At 42.2% G+C, this 14,062-nt stretch overlaps 1 protein-coding gene across 1 annotated transcript in view; it reads right to left on the reverse strand.

Annotated features, from left to right (window-relative positions):
• The window catches only part of LOC8027808 (Down syndrome cell adhesion molecule homolog), a 232,735-nt gene that overhangs the window by 123,756 nt on the left and 94,917 nt on the right, over positions 1-14,062 (reverse strand). The window contains exons 8-10 of the mRNA XM_042286222.1: positions 13,532-13,632; positions 8,473-8,779; positions 5,049-5,204 (exon numbers count right to left, since the gene is read on the reverse strand). Of these exons, the coding sequence (XP_042142156.1) occupies positions 5,049-5,204; positions 8,473-8,779; positions 13,532-13,632 (564 nt within the window). The remainder of the gene's footprint in view (positions 1-5,048; positions 5,205-8,472; positions 8,780-13,531; positions 13,633-14,062) is intronic.

The following is a 14,062-nucleotide window of genomic DNA, read 5'->3' on the forward strand; positions in this document are numbered from 1 at the left end:
GTTGTTTTTGTGATATTAGCTACTGTTCAGTTCACTTCACAAAACGTGTATTGATTAAAAAAAATGCCTGTATACCTGAATGATCTATAGACCGTTTCCAATCGAAGGCTTTTGGACGAAGTCGTTTCCAATGTTCCTGCGTATGATTCGTGATAGGCTCGTTTACCGAAGCCACGATCGTGAGCGTGTCGGGCTTCGGGGATTGCTGCTTGGCTATGGATATGTAAACACTAGAAGGATGTGTATACCATTATATGGCTTACAAAAAGGAACCGTCAACCATGCAATAATAACAGTCAAGAGAAATGTGTGTGTGTCTATTCGGCCAGCGAGGATAGCATGTCCAGAACGCAACAATGTTTATAATGGAAGCTTCCATACGTCTTTTTTTGAGGCAGCGTATACACCGTAGATGTTTACAAATCTATAGGACAACGTGCGATCTCCACAGAGCAAAAACGCGCATGTTTGTCGCTTCAAAAATCTAGCGTAGCAAGTGGCGTACAAACGAACAGTGAAAACGGACCGAGCATTAGCCTTTTTGTGGAACGCTGTATTATACAGCGTTCAATTTATGCTGCAAGCGTAGTAGGAGCTACCAGAGCCAGACCCACGCTCTCAGCGTCCCTGAGAAATCTACCAGTTCGTGCGGTGCAAGCATCGATCAGACGAACATGATCGTGCTGGTAGCTTTGTTTTTTGACCCACGTATTCTGAAACCAACTTTACATGGCTTGATCTAACGTCATATCAGCCGATATTGAAGTGGCCCTCAGAGCGTGACTTATAGACAATTCTTTGAACACCTTAGAATTTGTTTTTCTAGGCAAATAAAAATTAGAACTGACCACTAGCAAGTGTTGGCGACGTCACGCGCGAGTCATATGCGGTCTACGACAATTCGACAGGCTCATTCGACGAGGCAGTTTCAGGAGACTGTGCTGGATACGCTTTGGCAAGGCCACATTTTTTGGGTAGAGGAAAAGAAATAGCTTTTCTTCAATGTTCTGTTTAAAAATAATGTGTGTTTGGCCAAGGAGTAGATAGCGCCGCACACATAAGCTCCCTCGAAAAATTGTTTATTTTTTTTTTATTGTAGAAGTCTGTACTCGCTGCGTCCACGAGAAGACACTGCATAATTTTTAGATGCTCCTTTCTTGAAAAACTTTATTGAAAGAAGAAAACCTGTGAGTGGGGTTACTTTTCTAGCAAGAAAAGAAATAATGCTTTTAAGATATCTGTCAAATAATTTGTGAAATATATTATATTCTCTTCTCTCTTCCTTCGACTTGAAAGTTTCTATTTTCTTCAGGCTCACGATCTCGAGTGTTATATTGTGATTACAGAAATATAATATGTGTTCAGAGTGCATTGCCTAAGCCATCACCGTATTATTGATCGACAAGGGTATGTTACACGGTTCTATCCTTTTGTCACTTAGAGGTTTAATGAGAGAGTATAGAAAGCTCTTTATTTAGTACTTACTAAATAATGGCATTATTGCAAATTAACGCTTTCTTAAGCCAAAATGAATAATTATTACGTTGAGTATTTCTATTATCTCTTTGTACTCAAAATACAGCGCGCGACATACATAACACAGATAATTTGTAAAATATCAACTACAAGACACGAAGAATACACAGAAACGAGAAAGCCATGAAATATATATTAGCACAAAACGCGGACCAAAAACGCCCTTGGCAATAAGGCCGAGATAACCTAATTTTATGTGAGGATAGGGTACAGTGACACCTAATAAAATGAAAACTGACCACAGAGTGCCAGTGTCCGTGTTCGCCAGCAAAAAAGAAGCGCATCTAAAGCTTAATTACCAGTTCAATCAGTAATAAAAATATTTTCCCAGCTGTCTGTCTTTTTTTATTCGTTTAAATATAACGTTGAAGTTACCTTTTATCGTCCATACTGTAGTAAACGACCGCTGAAAAAAAAAAAACACGCGAGGCGAAGATTAATTTGTTGAAGCTTCCTTGCTGCGTAATTCATTTCTTGAATCTCTTATTAGATTATACTATGGAACAATGAAAGAGCTTGCCGTCGTTGCCTGTTGACTTTATCAACGCTGACACATCTGAAAACCTGCTGCTCTCACACACAATGCAATTCTCCCCTCCTTGGGCAACGCCGCTACCTGCAGTATTCGAAAAAAAAAATCGGCGATTTATCGGTTGCGTAGTGATAATAAGGTGCTCGGCTACGTGCCACGCTCAATGCTCACTAAACTCTCAGTGACTACGGGAGTTAGGGAGTGTAGGACTCGACATTGTCAGTTGTCAGCTGCAAAATAAGTCGCAAACCTTGAAGAACGCTGCCGGTTCTTATACATTTGATACCCGTAAAAGTCCTAAACCTTAGCTTTAGTGTTTAATTTATTTTGTGTTTCAGAAACTGGCACTATCGGAAACGATTTCGGGCGATACTTATGGAAATACTGCAGCTCTCGATCGCTTCAGAAACGCCAGGTCGGGACGAGACTAGCCAAACTCAGGAGGTTGGCTAGTGTCGTCGCCTATTTGCGAGCCATGCACGCCTCATGCCTTCTCATCTCCCTGTGTGCAAATAAGAAAGTTACGGATTGATTGATTAAGTCCTAAGAATCTCATTATCGAGCCCCATCCAATGTGATAACGACATTAGTCGATAAAAATACCGAAAAAAAAATCGATGAACTACAAGTTTGAATATGGCAATCCATGCTCGGCCTTTCTTAAGCAGTGGGTAGCTATAGAAGTAGGTATATTTTACATCATAAAATATTTAATGGTTGTATGTCCCTTCCAGGGCACGTATCTCTTGAATATAAAGCGATACACGCCCCCTAATGTATAAACAACAGTTTTTTACACTGCAATAGGACTATGCATATGCAGAGGGGGCTCAGACCCAGTCAAGCCGCACCCTTGCGGCTTTTTGTTAGAGCTCCTTGCATCATTTGTTTAGTACTTTGTACTTTAATTTCATTTCATTTTATTCACCTCAAGGGCGTCCAATGGACGCATTACATGAGGGGAGATGTCTCTTGGTGATGTTAAATAAACTTTGATCTGATTTGATTTGATAAGAATGCAGCGATGATCCGACAACAAAGTGAATGGCTAAAAGAGCCAATACACATTTCGAGAAAGTGCGAGTAGCCTCTTTACGGGGAATGTATCCGTTTTTGAGAAAAGAATAAGTAAACATGACATTGTTTATTAGTCCACAGTATATTCCGTCGTTGCAAATGATCATTGTTGCGAATAGTCACACTGTTTTCTAAAATGAAAATCATGAAACATTTTGTACTTTCCTTCATGACTGCAAAATGTAAACCTTGCCCAAAAGGGGAAAAAGAACAGGTATACTTGAGGATAGAATTTGGTCTCTTCTAATCATCACGTGCGTTTCAGTGAAAAAAACAAAACAAAGTGAAACAAATCTTCCGACGGCCACTCCCTCGCGTTTGGTAATCACGGCCAAGATCCGGTACTCCGTCGGATGGTCTCGGCGCGCTTTGAATTCTAAATTTCAAAGCGAGACGAGGGTTTGCCGCCCATCGCCAGTCTCAGTCGGGCACGCACCCTAATGTATAAACAATAAACCTTATTACATATTTTCCGTGTGCAGCTTCCTCTGCCTTCTATACGACAGCCTTCCAACTCACATCATAAAAGGAAAACACACACACACACACACACACACACACACACACACACGCACATATATATTGAGAAGGAGAGAGGGGGAGATAGAGGGAGAGAAAGACACACACACACACACACACACATATATATATATATATATATATATATATATATATATATATGTTGAGAAGGAGAGAGGGGGAGATAGAGGGAGAGAGAGACAGGTGCATGGCGTATGTGTGGAGTGCCTCCGCGTAGCGGTCGGTATTAAACTATCCGTGCGGTTTTCTCCGAGGCGGCTCTTTATATTTCCCTATATCTCCGTGTGTTCCATTTTAATTTGACCAGATTTACTAGAAACCATTTGTAAAAAATACTCTAATACGGTTTGTGGAAGTGAGTTATACGGCAAGGGGGACATCATATAGTTGGCTAATCTTTGCATTAAGTCGAATAATTAACTAAACTCCCTCAATTGTTTTTTATTTACAAGTAAAATTAGTCAGATGGTTTCAATCAGAAACACGCTGAGTATAATCCAAATACACTAGATCAACTCTTTTTAGAGCGACTTGAAGCTCGCGGAAACTCGGGGAAGCACCAAAGTTACCACTCGTGCAGCAGGTGCAAAGCTAGCAGTGGAGGAACGAGATGTTTATCTAATCATCCGCGTTTTGCAACTGCTAGCTTTGCACCTGCTGCCACGAGTGGTGACGTTGGTGCGCCTCCGAGTTTCCCACGAGCTTCAAGTCGTTCTAAAAAGAGTTGACTTAGTGTATTTCAATTATGCTCAGCGTGTTTATAATTGAAATCATATGTCTATTTTGATTATTTAAAAACAGGTAATTAACTAATTTTAATTACATAGCCGACTTATCGCAAAGATTAGCCACCCACATATCGTCCCTCTGGCCGTACTACTCACCTGGATAAACCTTATTGGAGCAGCTTTTACGAATGCTTTGTAATAAATAGGTTCGAATCAATATATATATATATTAAGAGAGAGAAAGAAAAAGCGAGAGAGAGAGGAAGGGAGAAATAAAAAGGGTGGAATAGGATGAAGAAGAAAAAAGTAAATTTTTGAGAGGACACTACCTTGGGATTCAGACAAGGCGGGTTTCACCAATAGAGACCGCCAAAAACATAAAAAAAAAAAGAACTGAAGCACCTACACCCGGGTCACGCGCCTTCAAATGATCCTAGGCGGGAACGTTTGAATTATTCACGGGTTTTCACTCGCAGCACGGAGAGACAATACACAACTATCCAGCCACTTTTATTATTTTTACCGTTTTTGTTATTCGCAAACCTGCATACCGGCGATCCGGGAAAACAAGGCTCGAGTCGGAGAAGAGAGATACACGCGGTATTTCGCGGGTAACGATGTTCACGTGCAATTACCTTGAACGTGTACGAAGGTGTTCCCCTGGGCGGACAAGTTGCCGCTCCGGGCCACGCAGGCGTATTCGCCTTCGTCGGAGGCCCTCTGAACGTTCTGTACTGTCAACGTGGAGTGGGTCATCTGCTGTCTGTGATTGGTCGGAAGTGGGAGGTCACCTGTGACGTCAAAATATAGAACGACAAAAAAATAACTTCGGTATCTGGGAAACCAGTTCCTTTCGTGCATAATGTACAACGATGTCAAGGCAACTATACTTCGTTTCAGCATCGGTCCGAGCGTGGCCGATGTTATGAGCCGAAGGGTCAATCAAACAGCGAAAGAGCCACAACGTCATGGCGTGCTCTCTGCAGTTGATAGGACCAGCCGGTATTCACCGTCTCTCTGTGCGCGCTCCTCCGCCGGCTCGTCCTATCAAGCGCAGACAGCACGCCATGACGCTGCGCTTTTTGCGCTGTTTGATTGGCCCTTTGGCTCATAACATCGGCCGCGCTCGGACCGAAGCTGAAACGAAGTATAGCACAGGTACTTGTCTTTGTTTAGCGTATCATTTTACACAAAGGTTCGCGCTGAGCGGAAGGTACCGCTTCGAGCTCAGGCTTTCAGAATCTCCGGTAGTACTGTGCAAGCACCGTTCCCTGCAACATGCTCGGGCATGTGTCGCCGGCTTCGCTTGCAAATTTAGTGAAACAAAGTATAGACGAAAGCACGCGCTCACGCAGGTTGCTTTTATTGCGTTGTTTACGGTGTATACATTTAAAATGTAAATAACACGTTTATGCCAACACTTCAGGTGGAAAATATGCCACCGCACTTACCCCTATTCCCACAAAAAGATGAACAAGACCGTCAGTCTGTCTGAACGTTTTGTGGTAGTGGGTTTTATGCTATGACTGCTAATCTATTCTGTACTCAGTCTTATACGTATTCCGCGTTTCTTTCAAAACACAGATGTTGGAGTCTGCTGTCTTAGCAAAGAATAAACTCGGCGTCAGCTTAAGCTAAGAGGCTTAGATAATAGTCTTTATTAATCGACTTCTCTAATTAATTTAGTGAGTCCTCAGGTACCATTTGGAAACGAGCTGGAGGTTCTTTTTAAAACTATGGTAAATAACAGATAACTTGACGTGATTTCATTCGTGGCGTATTATAAAATAGCGGTCCTTATTATGCGACATAATTCATTTAGGACGTAAACCTTACCCTACTTTCGCACCCAAATTTGAAATAAACCCTAAAATTCTTTTAGGTGTAACTAAGGTCACCATTCACTGAGCTTAAGGCTGCCCGACGGGCGTCCTAAACCGCAGTCACGCTTAAAGGGACACTGCAATTAAAACATTTTTTTCATAAAGGGACCCATCTATTAAAGGAACAAAAATTACCACGAAAAATATTTTGCTTTGTCAATATTTTTGCCCTAAGACGAAATTTAGTTTCAGAATGTTGAAGTCTCAAACCGCCAAGTAGCACCGCGTGCTAACAAGGTGCTCATATCTCTTATTGACCGGAGACAATATTGACTTCTGAAAGGTTGGTTGAAAACTTTTCTCTCAGTGTCGTAGTAGTATGTTAATCGACCATTTTCTATGTCCGAGAAGCAAATGTTCAACATAAAATCTTTATTGTTTTCAAATGTATTCTGAGATTGCTTCTAGACGGTGGTTTTAAAAAGCGCTTTTTAAAATCACCGTCTAAATGTTCAAACAACTAGCCCCCCAATTAATTTTGATGCTGAGATAGCTTCTCGTGCTTTTGTTTGAAACATTAATAAACATGGCCACGGGCGTCTGAGGAGTGCTGAACGAGCGTAGCTCCCTGAGCTTGTCAGTTTTTATGAGTGTGGGTGATTTTGAGTTCACAGAGATGTTTAAATGAAGATCTCATCAACCAACATAGTTTTTCAGAAAGCAATGGTCGCGCGTTCGGAAGCGCTGTGCGGATGCTTGTTTTAGTACCAGGATTTGTCCAAGCCTTGCTTGCGTCTCAGGTGAACTATTTCGATAAATATGGCTTTTTTACTTTTTTTTGTACGTGTTGATGCGGAATAAATATGTTCGTTCACGTAAAAGCGGCCAGGCTGCTCTGTGAATCGTGCAACCATCGTGATTGCGACCATAATTCCAACACCGGGAAGACACCTACACAGGTAAGAATTTGTGGGCCATTTGATTGGATGCAATCGGGCGTTCGATACGTATGAATTTGGTCCAGGTATGTTCCCGTTATTTTGCTTTAAAAGGCAAGTCGCTCTCAAGTTTTGTAGTTCACCTGACATGCCAATGCCAGTAATTTTATGTCTTGGTTTAATTGTGCGTCATGTCGTTTTCGCACCTTGATCGAGGATGACATGTGAAAAAATAACAAAAACATAAAATTAAAACGACTGCGTTTTTTTTTAGTTCTTTAGATTGTTTTTTGCCACACATCGACAGACGCTGACAGGTTCTTGAATTCGGCCGTCACTCGCGCATGATAAAACGCTGGAACACTGCTTTGGTGGTGAAGTCATGCGAGCGTTGTAAATGTTTTTACACGGGGGGAGAAATAGCAGACGACCGAAGACAAAAATAGGCGCTTACTAGCAGCCTTCATGTCCACACCCTACGGGAATATCAGACGACGATTGACGGTGGCGAAATAGCAGACGATGCCGGAGGCTTCCGCGCGTCTGACCGAACAACTAGGAGGCGTTGTCAGACGCCAGACTAGACGTGCCGGATGTCGCAAAAGTGAGACACCAGACTTGTTAGCGTGTTCGGCAGAACAGGCAAGCCAATCCAATAGTAATTTGTGGGGGCAACTGATTTGTGGGAGGGGCTTAGAGGGGGCCGTGACCTCCAACTAAATTGCGCCTAACGGCGAAAACATTGCGCGAAAATCCCTTTCTTCTGGCGAAACAATTACGAAAAATATACGTGTCCCATCTATGCTCTTTAAAAATATCTCATTTATTAATTGCAGTGTACCTTTACGCATAATCCGCAGTTACTGCCAATTATTCCTTAATTACAAGGCAACTTAATCACAGTTAAGCGTGGCCTCAGTTACGCTTAACTGAGGATAATTGTGACAACGACAGGCATCCTAAACCGCTGTAAAGCTTAAGTTTGGTCTGCAGTTAGGGCCCATGATGTCCAAGGTACTCGGGCACCCTTAACCACAGTTCAGTGTGGCCTCAGTTACACGTAACTGAGGTTAAGTGTGACCGATTCGTGTCTTAAATCACAGTTACGCTTAAATATGATCTGCAGTTTCTGCCAACGATAAGCTGGTTAAAGAGGCACATTTAACGGCAGTGACGTGTGACCTCGGTAACACTTTACTGCTGTTAAGTGCGTTCATGAAGCTAGGGCATCAATACACGACGACGAGTGCACGTTTCCACGGAGAAGCGCGCGCGAAGGCATGGGTAAGACTGCTCGCCTTTGAACCAGCCGACTCCGTGGATGGGATATCCAGAGACGGGACAGATTATCCGGAGGAGCGTTCCGGCCACCACGGTGATGTTGCCCATGGACCTCACCGTTGGCGGGCCGTGCACGTCAATCCGTGCCGCGTGCACCACGTCTCCGACCACGTTGGACGCCGAACAGGCGTACTCGCCGCCGTCTTCCACACGGATCTCGGTGACGTTGACGAAACTGACCACCACGGAGTCGGACTTGACAAAGTCTCCCACACGAAAGCGGGCCAGGTCCGGCACGGGTCCACCGTCGAGCTTCCAGGTCACCTGGGCGCGGTGCGACGGTGTTTGCTGATTTTTAGCCCTAAATTGATTTACAGTAGACATCCATCAAAGTCACTTTTGTTATTACGCAGAATATGTCTAGAGCTGGGAGCTGGGGCGCCTCAGTGGCTTTCAGGCTTAGCGTCAACCTACGCTATAATTATAATAGCGCCGGAAGCGTAACATTCATGTAAAAAAAATATTCATCTCTAACTTCTCTTTTCGACGTAAAACTACTAGCTTACCTCTTGGTTTTTCCACAATATACCAGACATTTGCGATTAAAGAGAAGCGTGTTTTTCGTCCCGTGTTAATGAACTATGCATCGCGAAAATCTCATAATCTTTGCGAAAGGACGCTAGCGGTTGGGATAAAACGCGAAAGTTTGAGAGAATGATGTTACTTGGATTAACAAACCATCGAGAAAGACGAAATTTCTCTATGAGCCAACGCTCACCTCAGCCTAAAATCATCAAAACAATATCTGAAATTGCCGACGCAAGTAGCATTTGCTTATAAACCTGAAAAACACCTGTCAGCAATAGAGATGATATGTTTTATTTATAGCTGACAACATTGTTTTTTTCGCTGGAATAGATCCTACCGGCGCCCACACTCTCATTTCTTGTTTCGACGATAAGAGGCTTAGGTGGACGTCGGCTCATGGAAAGATTTCGTCTTTCTTTTTCATCGTTTGTTCCAGTGACCTCATGTTCACAAAGCGATCGCGTTCTATCCCACAGGTCAGAGTCACATTCTCACGGATTTCCAGGTTTCTGAGGTACGTGGTTGATTTACGCGGTCCGAAAAGCACTGTTCCCTTTTCTCGTACTAGCCGATATTTACACCAAAGCCTTTTCTCTTCACTGCTTTATATTACACCACGCATTGAACAACAGTTCAAAGTGGGTGTCCTCATTTGTTAGACAGTAATTTTTCCTTTCATTCGTCCCCCCAATTTTATTTTATTTAATGGAAGAAATCCACCTGCTTCTATTTGACGCGTTATTAATCATCAACTGTTTAAAAATGCTTCCAATACCCTTCAATGTTTTAATCCTCTATGAACTAAGCCTCAAATTGCTTTTTTTTTGTTTTTGTGTGTTTCTCCTTCAATAAATAAATAAATACGCAAACATATTTTGAGCGACTTTTTATGCAAACCAGCTAAGAAACCAAGTCAATGTAATCTAAGGGGACCTCAGCTTGTGACAAGAATCATAAAATGGCTCGACTTGTGTGGCACATTTGTATGCACTTGTGTTGCATCTGTGAAACATTCTAGCATCCGAAACGTTTAGCGACACACTGAGTTTTCAGACGCCAGCCTCCTGTGTTCAAGGCGCTCTTCATCAGATTTTTTAACGCGTACCATGGGCACACTCGATAGTTGTTCCTAGGGTGAAGCGATGTACTACCGCTAGTCGGGATGTTAAACCTGGCGATCTTCCAGTCCTTCATGCTCTCAAGCTCTTCTCTTTCTGTGCGCACAGGTGGTCGAGCTCCTCCTCGCCTACCTCATTTCTCCTCTCCCATCCCTCAACAAAATCAGTGTCGAGCCTCCCGCCCACGCTTTTTACCAGGATTTCGTCTTGACCTTCAAAAAATTTGAAACTCCCAGCAAAAAAAAAAAGAAAGAAACGAAGAAAAGTTTTATGTAAAAAAAAGGAACTAGTTGATACTGATTATTATGTTTCATCGTGCTTAGTGTAAGAGATTCCATGATCAAAAAATATCTTAAATTTCAACATTCGCCTAGCTCCTTTATTAGATTGCAACGATTGGCTTACCCAAGTGTTTTGTGGGATAGTACTCGCTTCAGACTATTCAGAGTGTTCGAATCTCCAACCTAGGGGTTCTTTTCCCGACAGAGGTACCCACAATCTGATCAAAACTTATTACGCAGAAGGCACCGCGATACCGAGATTTTGGTGACACGACGAAGGATCCCCAACTGGCCGAAAGCAATCCGCAGTTCTTCGCTGGGCGTGCCGGAAGCCCTTTGTTAATTTAGCACATGAAATCTCCGAATTTATATGTAATACAAAATACACGCCTCTTAGCCCTATGGACAAAACCGGGAGACATAGAATGTGATTACGTATTTTGCGATTCACTAAGTGCGGATTTCTGAACTTTTTCTGAGCCCCGGAGTCACAATAATTTCGATAAAGATTAGCGGACTTACGTTTCGCTAAATGTCAGGAAAGGAATTGCTTGCTGATTTTAGCGGCTGAACAAGTCTTGCTATTATTAAGGCGTTATGCTTTCAACTTACATTTCCGCGTTGCACTTTTTTGTTTTTGTGAAACTCCAGTTTTATACACATCCTGTGTCAAAAATGTCCTTGAAACATGTATCACAAAAAGGTAATACGTAATTTGCCCATTCAATTCGGAGGTAAATTGGCATTTATGTATAAATATACATTAAGGACTTTTTGCAAATCACTACCTCTTCAGCGTGCAGCACTACCGGCGACTTTGAAACATGTTTTTAAGCGCGCGCCCGGGTGACACCGTGCTGCATAGCATGCTTCAAAGGATCCGGTAGCGTGGTACGCGGTACACGGCAACAGTTTGCTAAAAGTTCCTGTATGTCGTTTTTTTCTCTTAAACTTAGCGAGATTGCACTTCTCGACTAAAACTTAACAAGCACAATGAAAGTTCGAACTCACTTTCTGCTCACCTCAGATTTAACGTGAAACGTTCGTTTGGCTCGTCAGGGAGGGAGGGGGTCTTCAGATTTATTGCAGCCCAAAAATATCGACCGCGAAGTTCGGCGGAGATTGGATGGTGGAAAGGTCACGTGATCACCTCTGATGGGCTTATCCGGTGAGTATTGCTTTTTCTGGAAAACCGCCCGGCTTTAAAACCCGACCAGCGCCAGTTTGGACGGCTCTGAATATGCAGCGTGCTCTGGTAATCCTGTTCAATATGAATCGTCTGTCAAGCATTAAGGAATCTACATCTATTACGACTTGTCATAAAATACACACCTTTTCTCGGTGTAGAAACGCCTGAGTAGTGTAATTCATCTGCTCTGGAACCTCAAACAGTTTCTTTCATATAGCACTAGGAAAATGCTTATGAATGCTTTGGCATACAGTGTTCTTAGATATTTATTTATTTATTTATTTATTTATTTATTTATTTATTTATTTATTTATTTATATACTTTAGGGACCCCCATAGGGGGCATTACATAGAATAAACATCAGCAAAAGGGTACAAATGTCACAAAAGCAAATTATGCATATAAAATATAAAAATAAAATAAAATTCTTAGTTTGTTTTAAATGCTCCCGTCAGTGGCACACCAGAATTGATAGTATTTTGAAGGGAATGCTAACTGGTGCGGCCTATGTTTTAGCTGATGAAAGGCAATTAATGCAAAGGTGCAAGCGAGCTGAACAAGAACTTCGATGATAATCCCCAGAGAAGGGGAATATGGGAGACAAAGCAGAAACGCAAATCTGTTTGCAGATTTGTGTTTGTCCTTTGTCCCCCCTTTCCCCCTTCTTCTGGGATTATAATCGCTATGTTTTAGCAACTGATCATGGTAATATCTTGTTCGATTCCTTTAAGTTGCCTTGTTTCTATTCTCTATTTCTTATAACTGTTGTTGTTAGAGACTTTTGATTCAGTGATTATAAAATTGAGAGAGTAGTCACTCGTTAAATTAGGAGTACTGGATGATACGAAACGCCGGGCATTTTTAGTCGCTATGGTGAAAGCACTATATATTTTATATTCCGAAGATTTTTGATGAACTACCTAATTATATTTCGCTAGCAACTCCTAACTATAAGCTAAAAAAGGCTTAAAAACTGTTGAATGACAACCAAAAAATCAATACTTCATTTAGTACTTTTGTGTTTTTCGCTGTGACCTGTTTTATACCGTGAGGAATGGGCTCTACAGTCAAGTGATGCCACACAAGCCTTCCTGGATAAGGCAGACCTGAGCATGTATTGCTTCTTTCTATATGCCAATAAAATATTACCATTAATATTACCATTTTTAACCCAGGAACTGCTATCAAGTTTACATGCCACCTGTGAAGTTATCTGATGGAGAGCAGCGTGAGGGTGGTTTAATTATTTGTATAAAGGAGCCTGATCATACGTCATCCATCCGTGTTTGCCTTCGAAGGCCAGCTTGCCGAATTTCTTATGCTTCATTTGTTTATCAAATCATCTTATTTGGCACTTTATCCCACACATAGCACTGGTGTAACTCCCTGAGTGCAGCGGATATTGAAATTTGAAATTAGAATTTTGCGTTTACCGGCTCTCGACTAATCTGTAATTTCACTGTTTCCGGATCATGACGAAGGAACCACTGTGTATGAGTATAAAATAATAAACGTGGAAATAATTAATAAGTGACTAAAGAAGGAGCAAGCGTGCGGAATTTGACTTTACAACAAAATTACACAGATCGAAGAAAAAAATGTGTTACTTTTAGGGGATTATAAACTGATATAGCACTAAAACTAAATGTAAGTAGACCAATCACGAAGTTCACGGCCTGATACTCACAATATGGTGCCAGTAGTGTTTCTCGGCTAAGATTCGCTATGTTCATCCTGAAAAGCACTTATGGCTGCCCAGTATCCTTTCATCCCTTTCCACTAGCCACATGAATGGCTTTCTACGCGCCTGTTTGTTTCAGTGCAGCCCTTGTAGCTTTGCTATCGTTATTGAGCAATCACCAAATGAAAAAAAAAAAGGAAACACTGAGGTGGCATCACCTGTGGTATTGGACTTCCAACGGCCGCACAGCGGAGAGACAACGTTGCTCCCGGAGACAGTGTCTGCTCCGCGAAGCTTGAAGACAGGAAGGGGGCCACATCTACAAGGGTCCGGTTACACGAGGGTCACAATCAAATAGCTAAACATATTATTAATAAGACGACTTTTTGGCTTACCCCCTTCCGCCCCAGGTCCCCTACGCAGATTTTATAAGCGATATGCCAAACGCGGATCCGGACATTCTTACGCCATGCCACGCCACGCTCTCACGTGACGTAACATAATCGTGAAGTCTCCGGTTCGTCGGACGTGCTTAGGGAATGATCAGTTGAATTGACGATCCACGGTAAATTGTTTGATAAACGAGGTGGCGTAAAATGTACAATAATAGATGAATCATGACAGCCTCGAAGTTCAGACGACACAAAGAAAGAAGTGAAACAATACTCTCTCGAATACCACATCATCTTGACTTCCCGTGACACCAAATGTTAACAACTAATGTTATTCACACTACAGCATCAGGCGAC

Source organism: Ixodes scapularis, unplaced genomic scaffold (assembly GCF_016920785.2).
Source record: "Ixodes scapularis isolate PalLabHiFi unplaced genomic scaffold, ASM1692078v2 PGA_scaffold7__128_contigs__length_106722199, whole genome shotgun sequence".
Lineage (NCBI taxonomy): Eukaryota > Metazoa > Arthropoda > Arachnida > Ixodida > Ixodidae > Ixodes > Ixodes scapularis.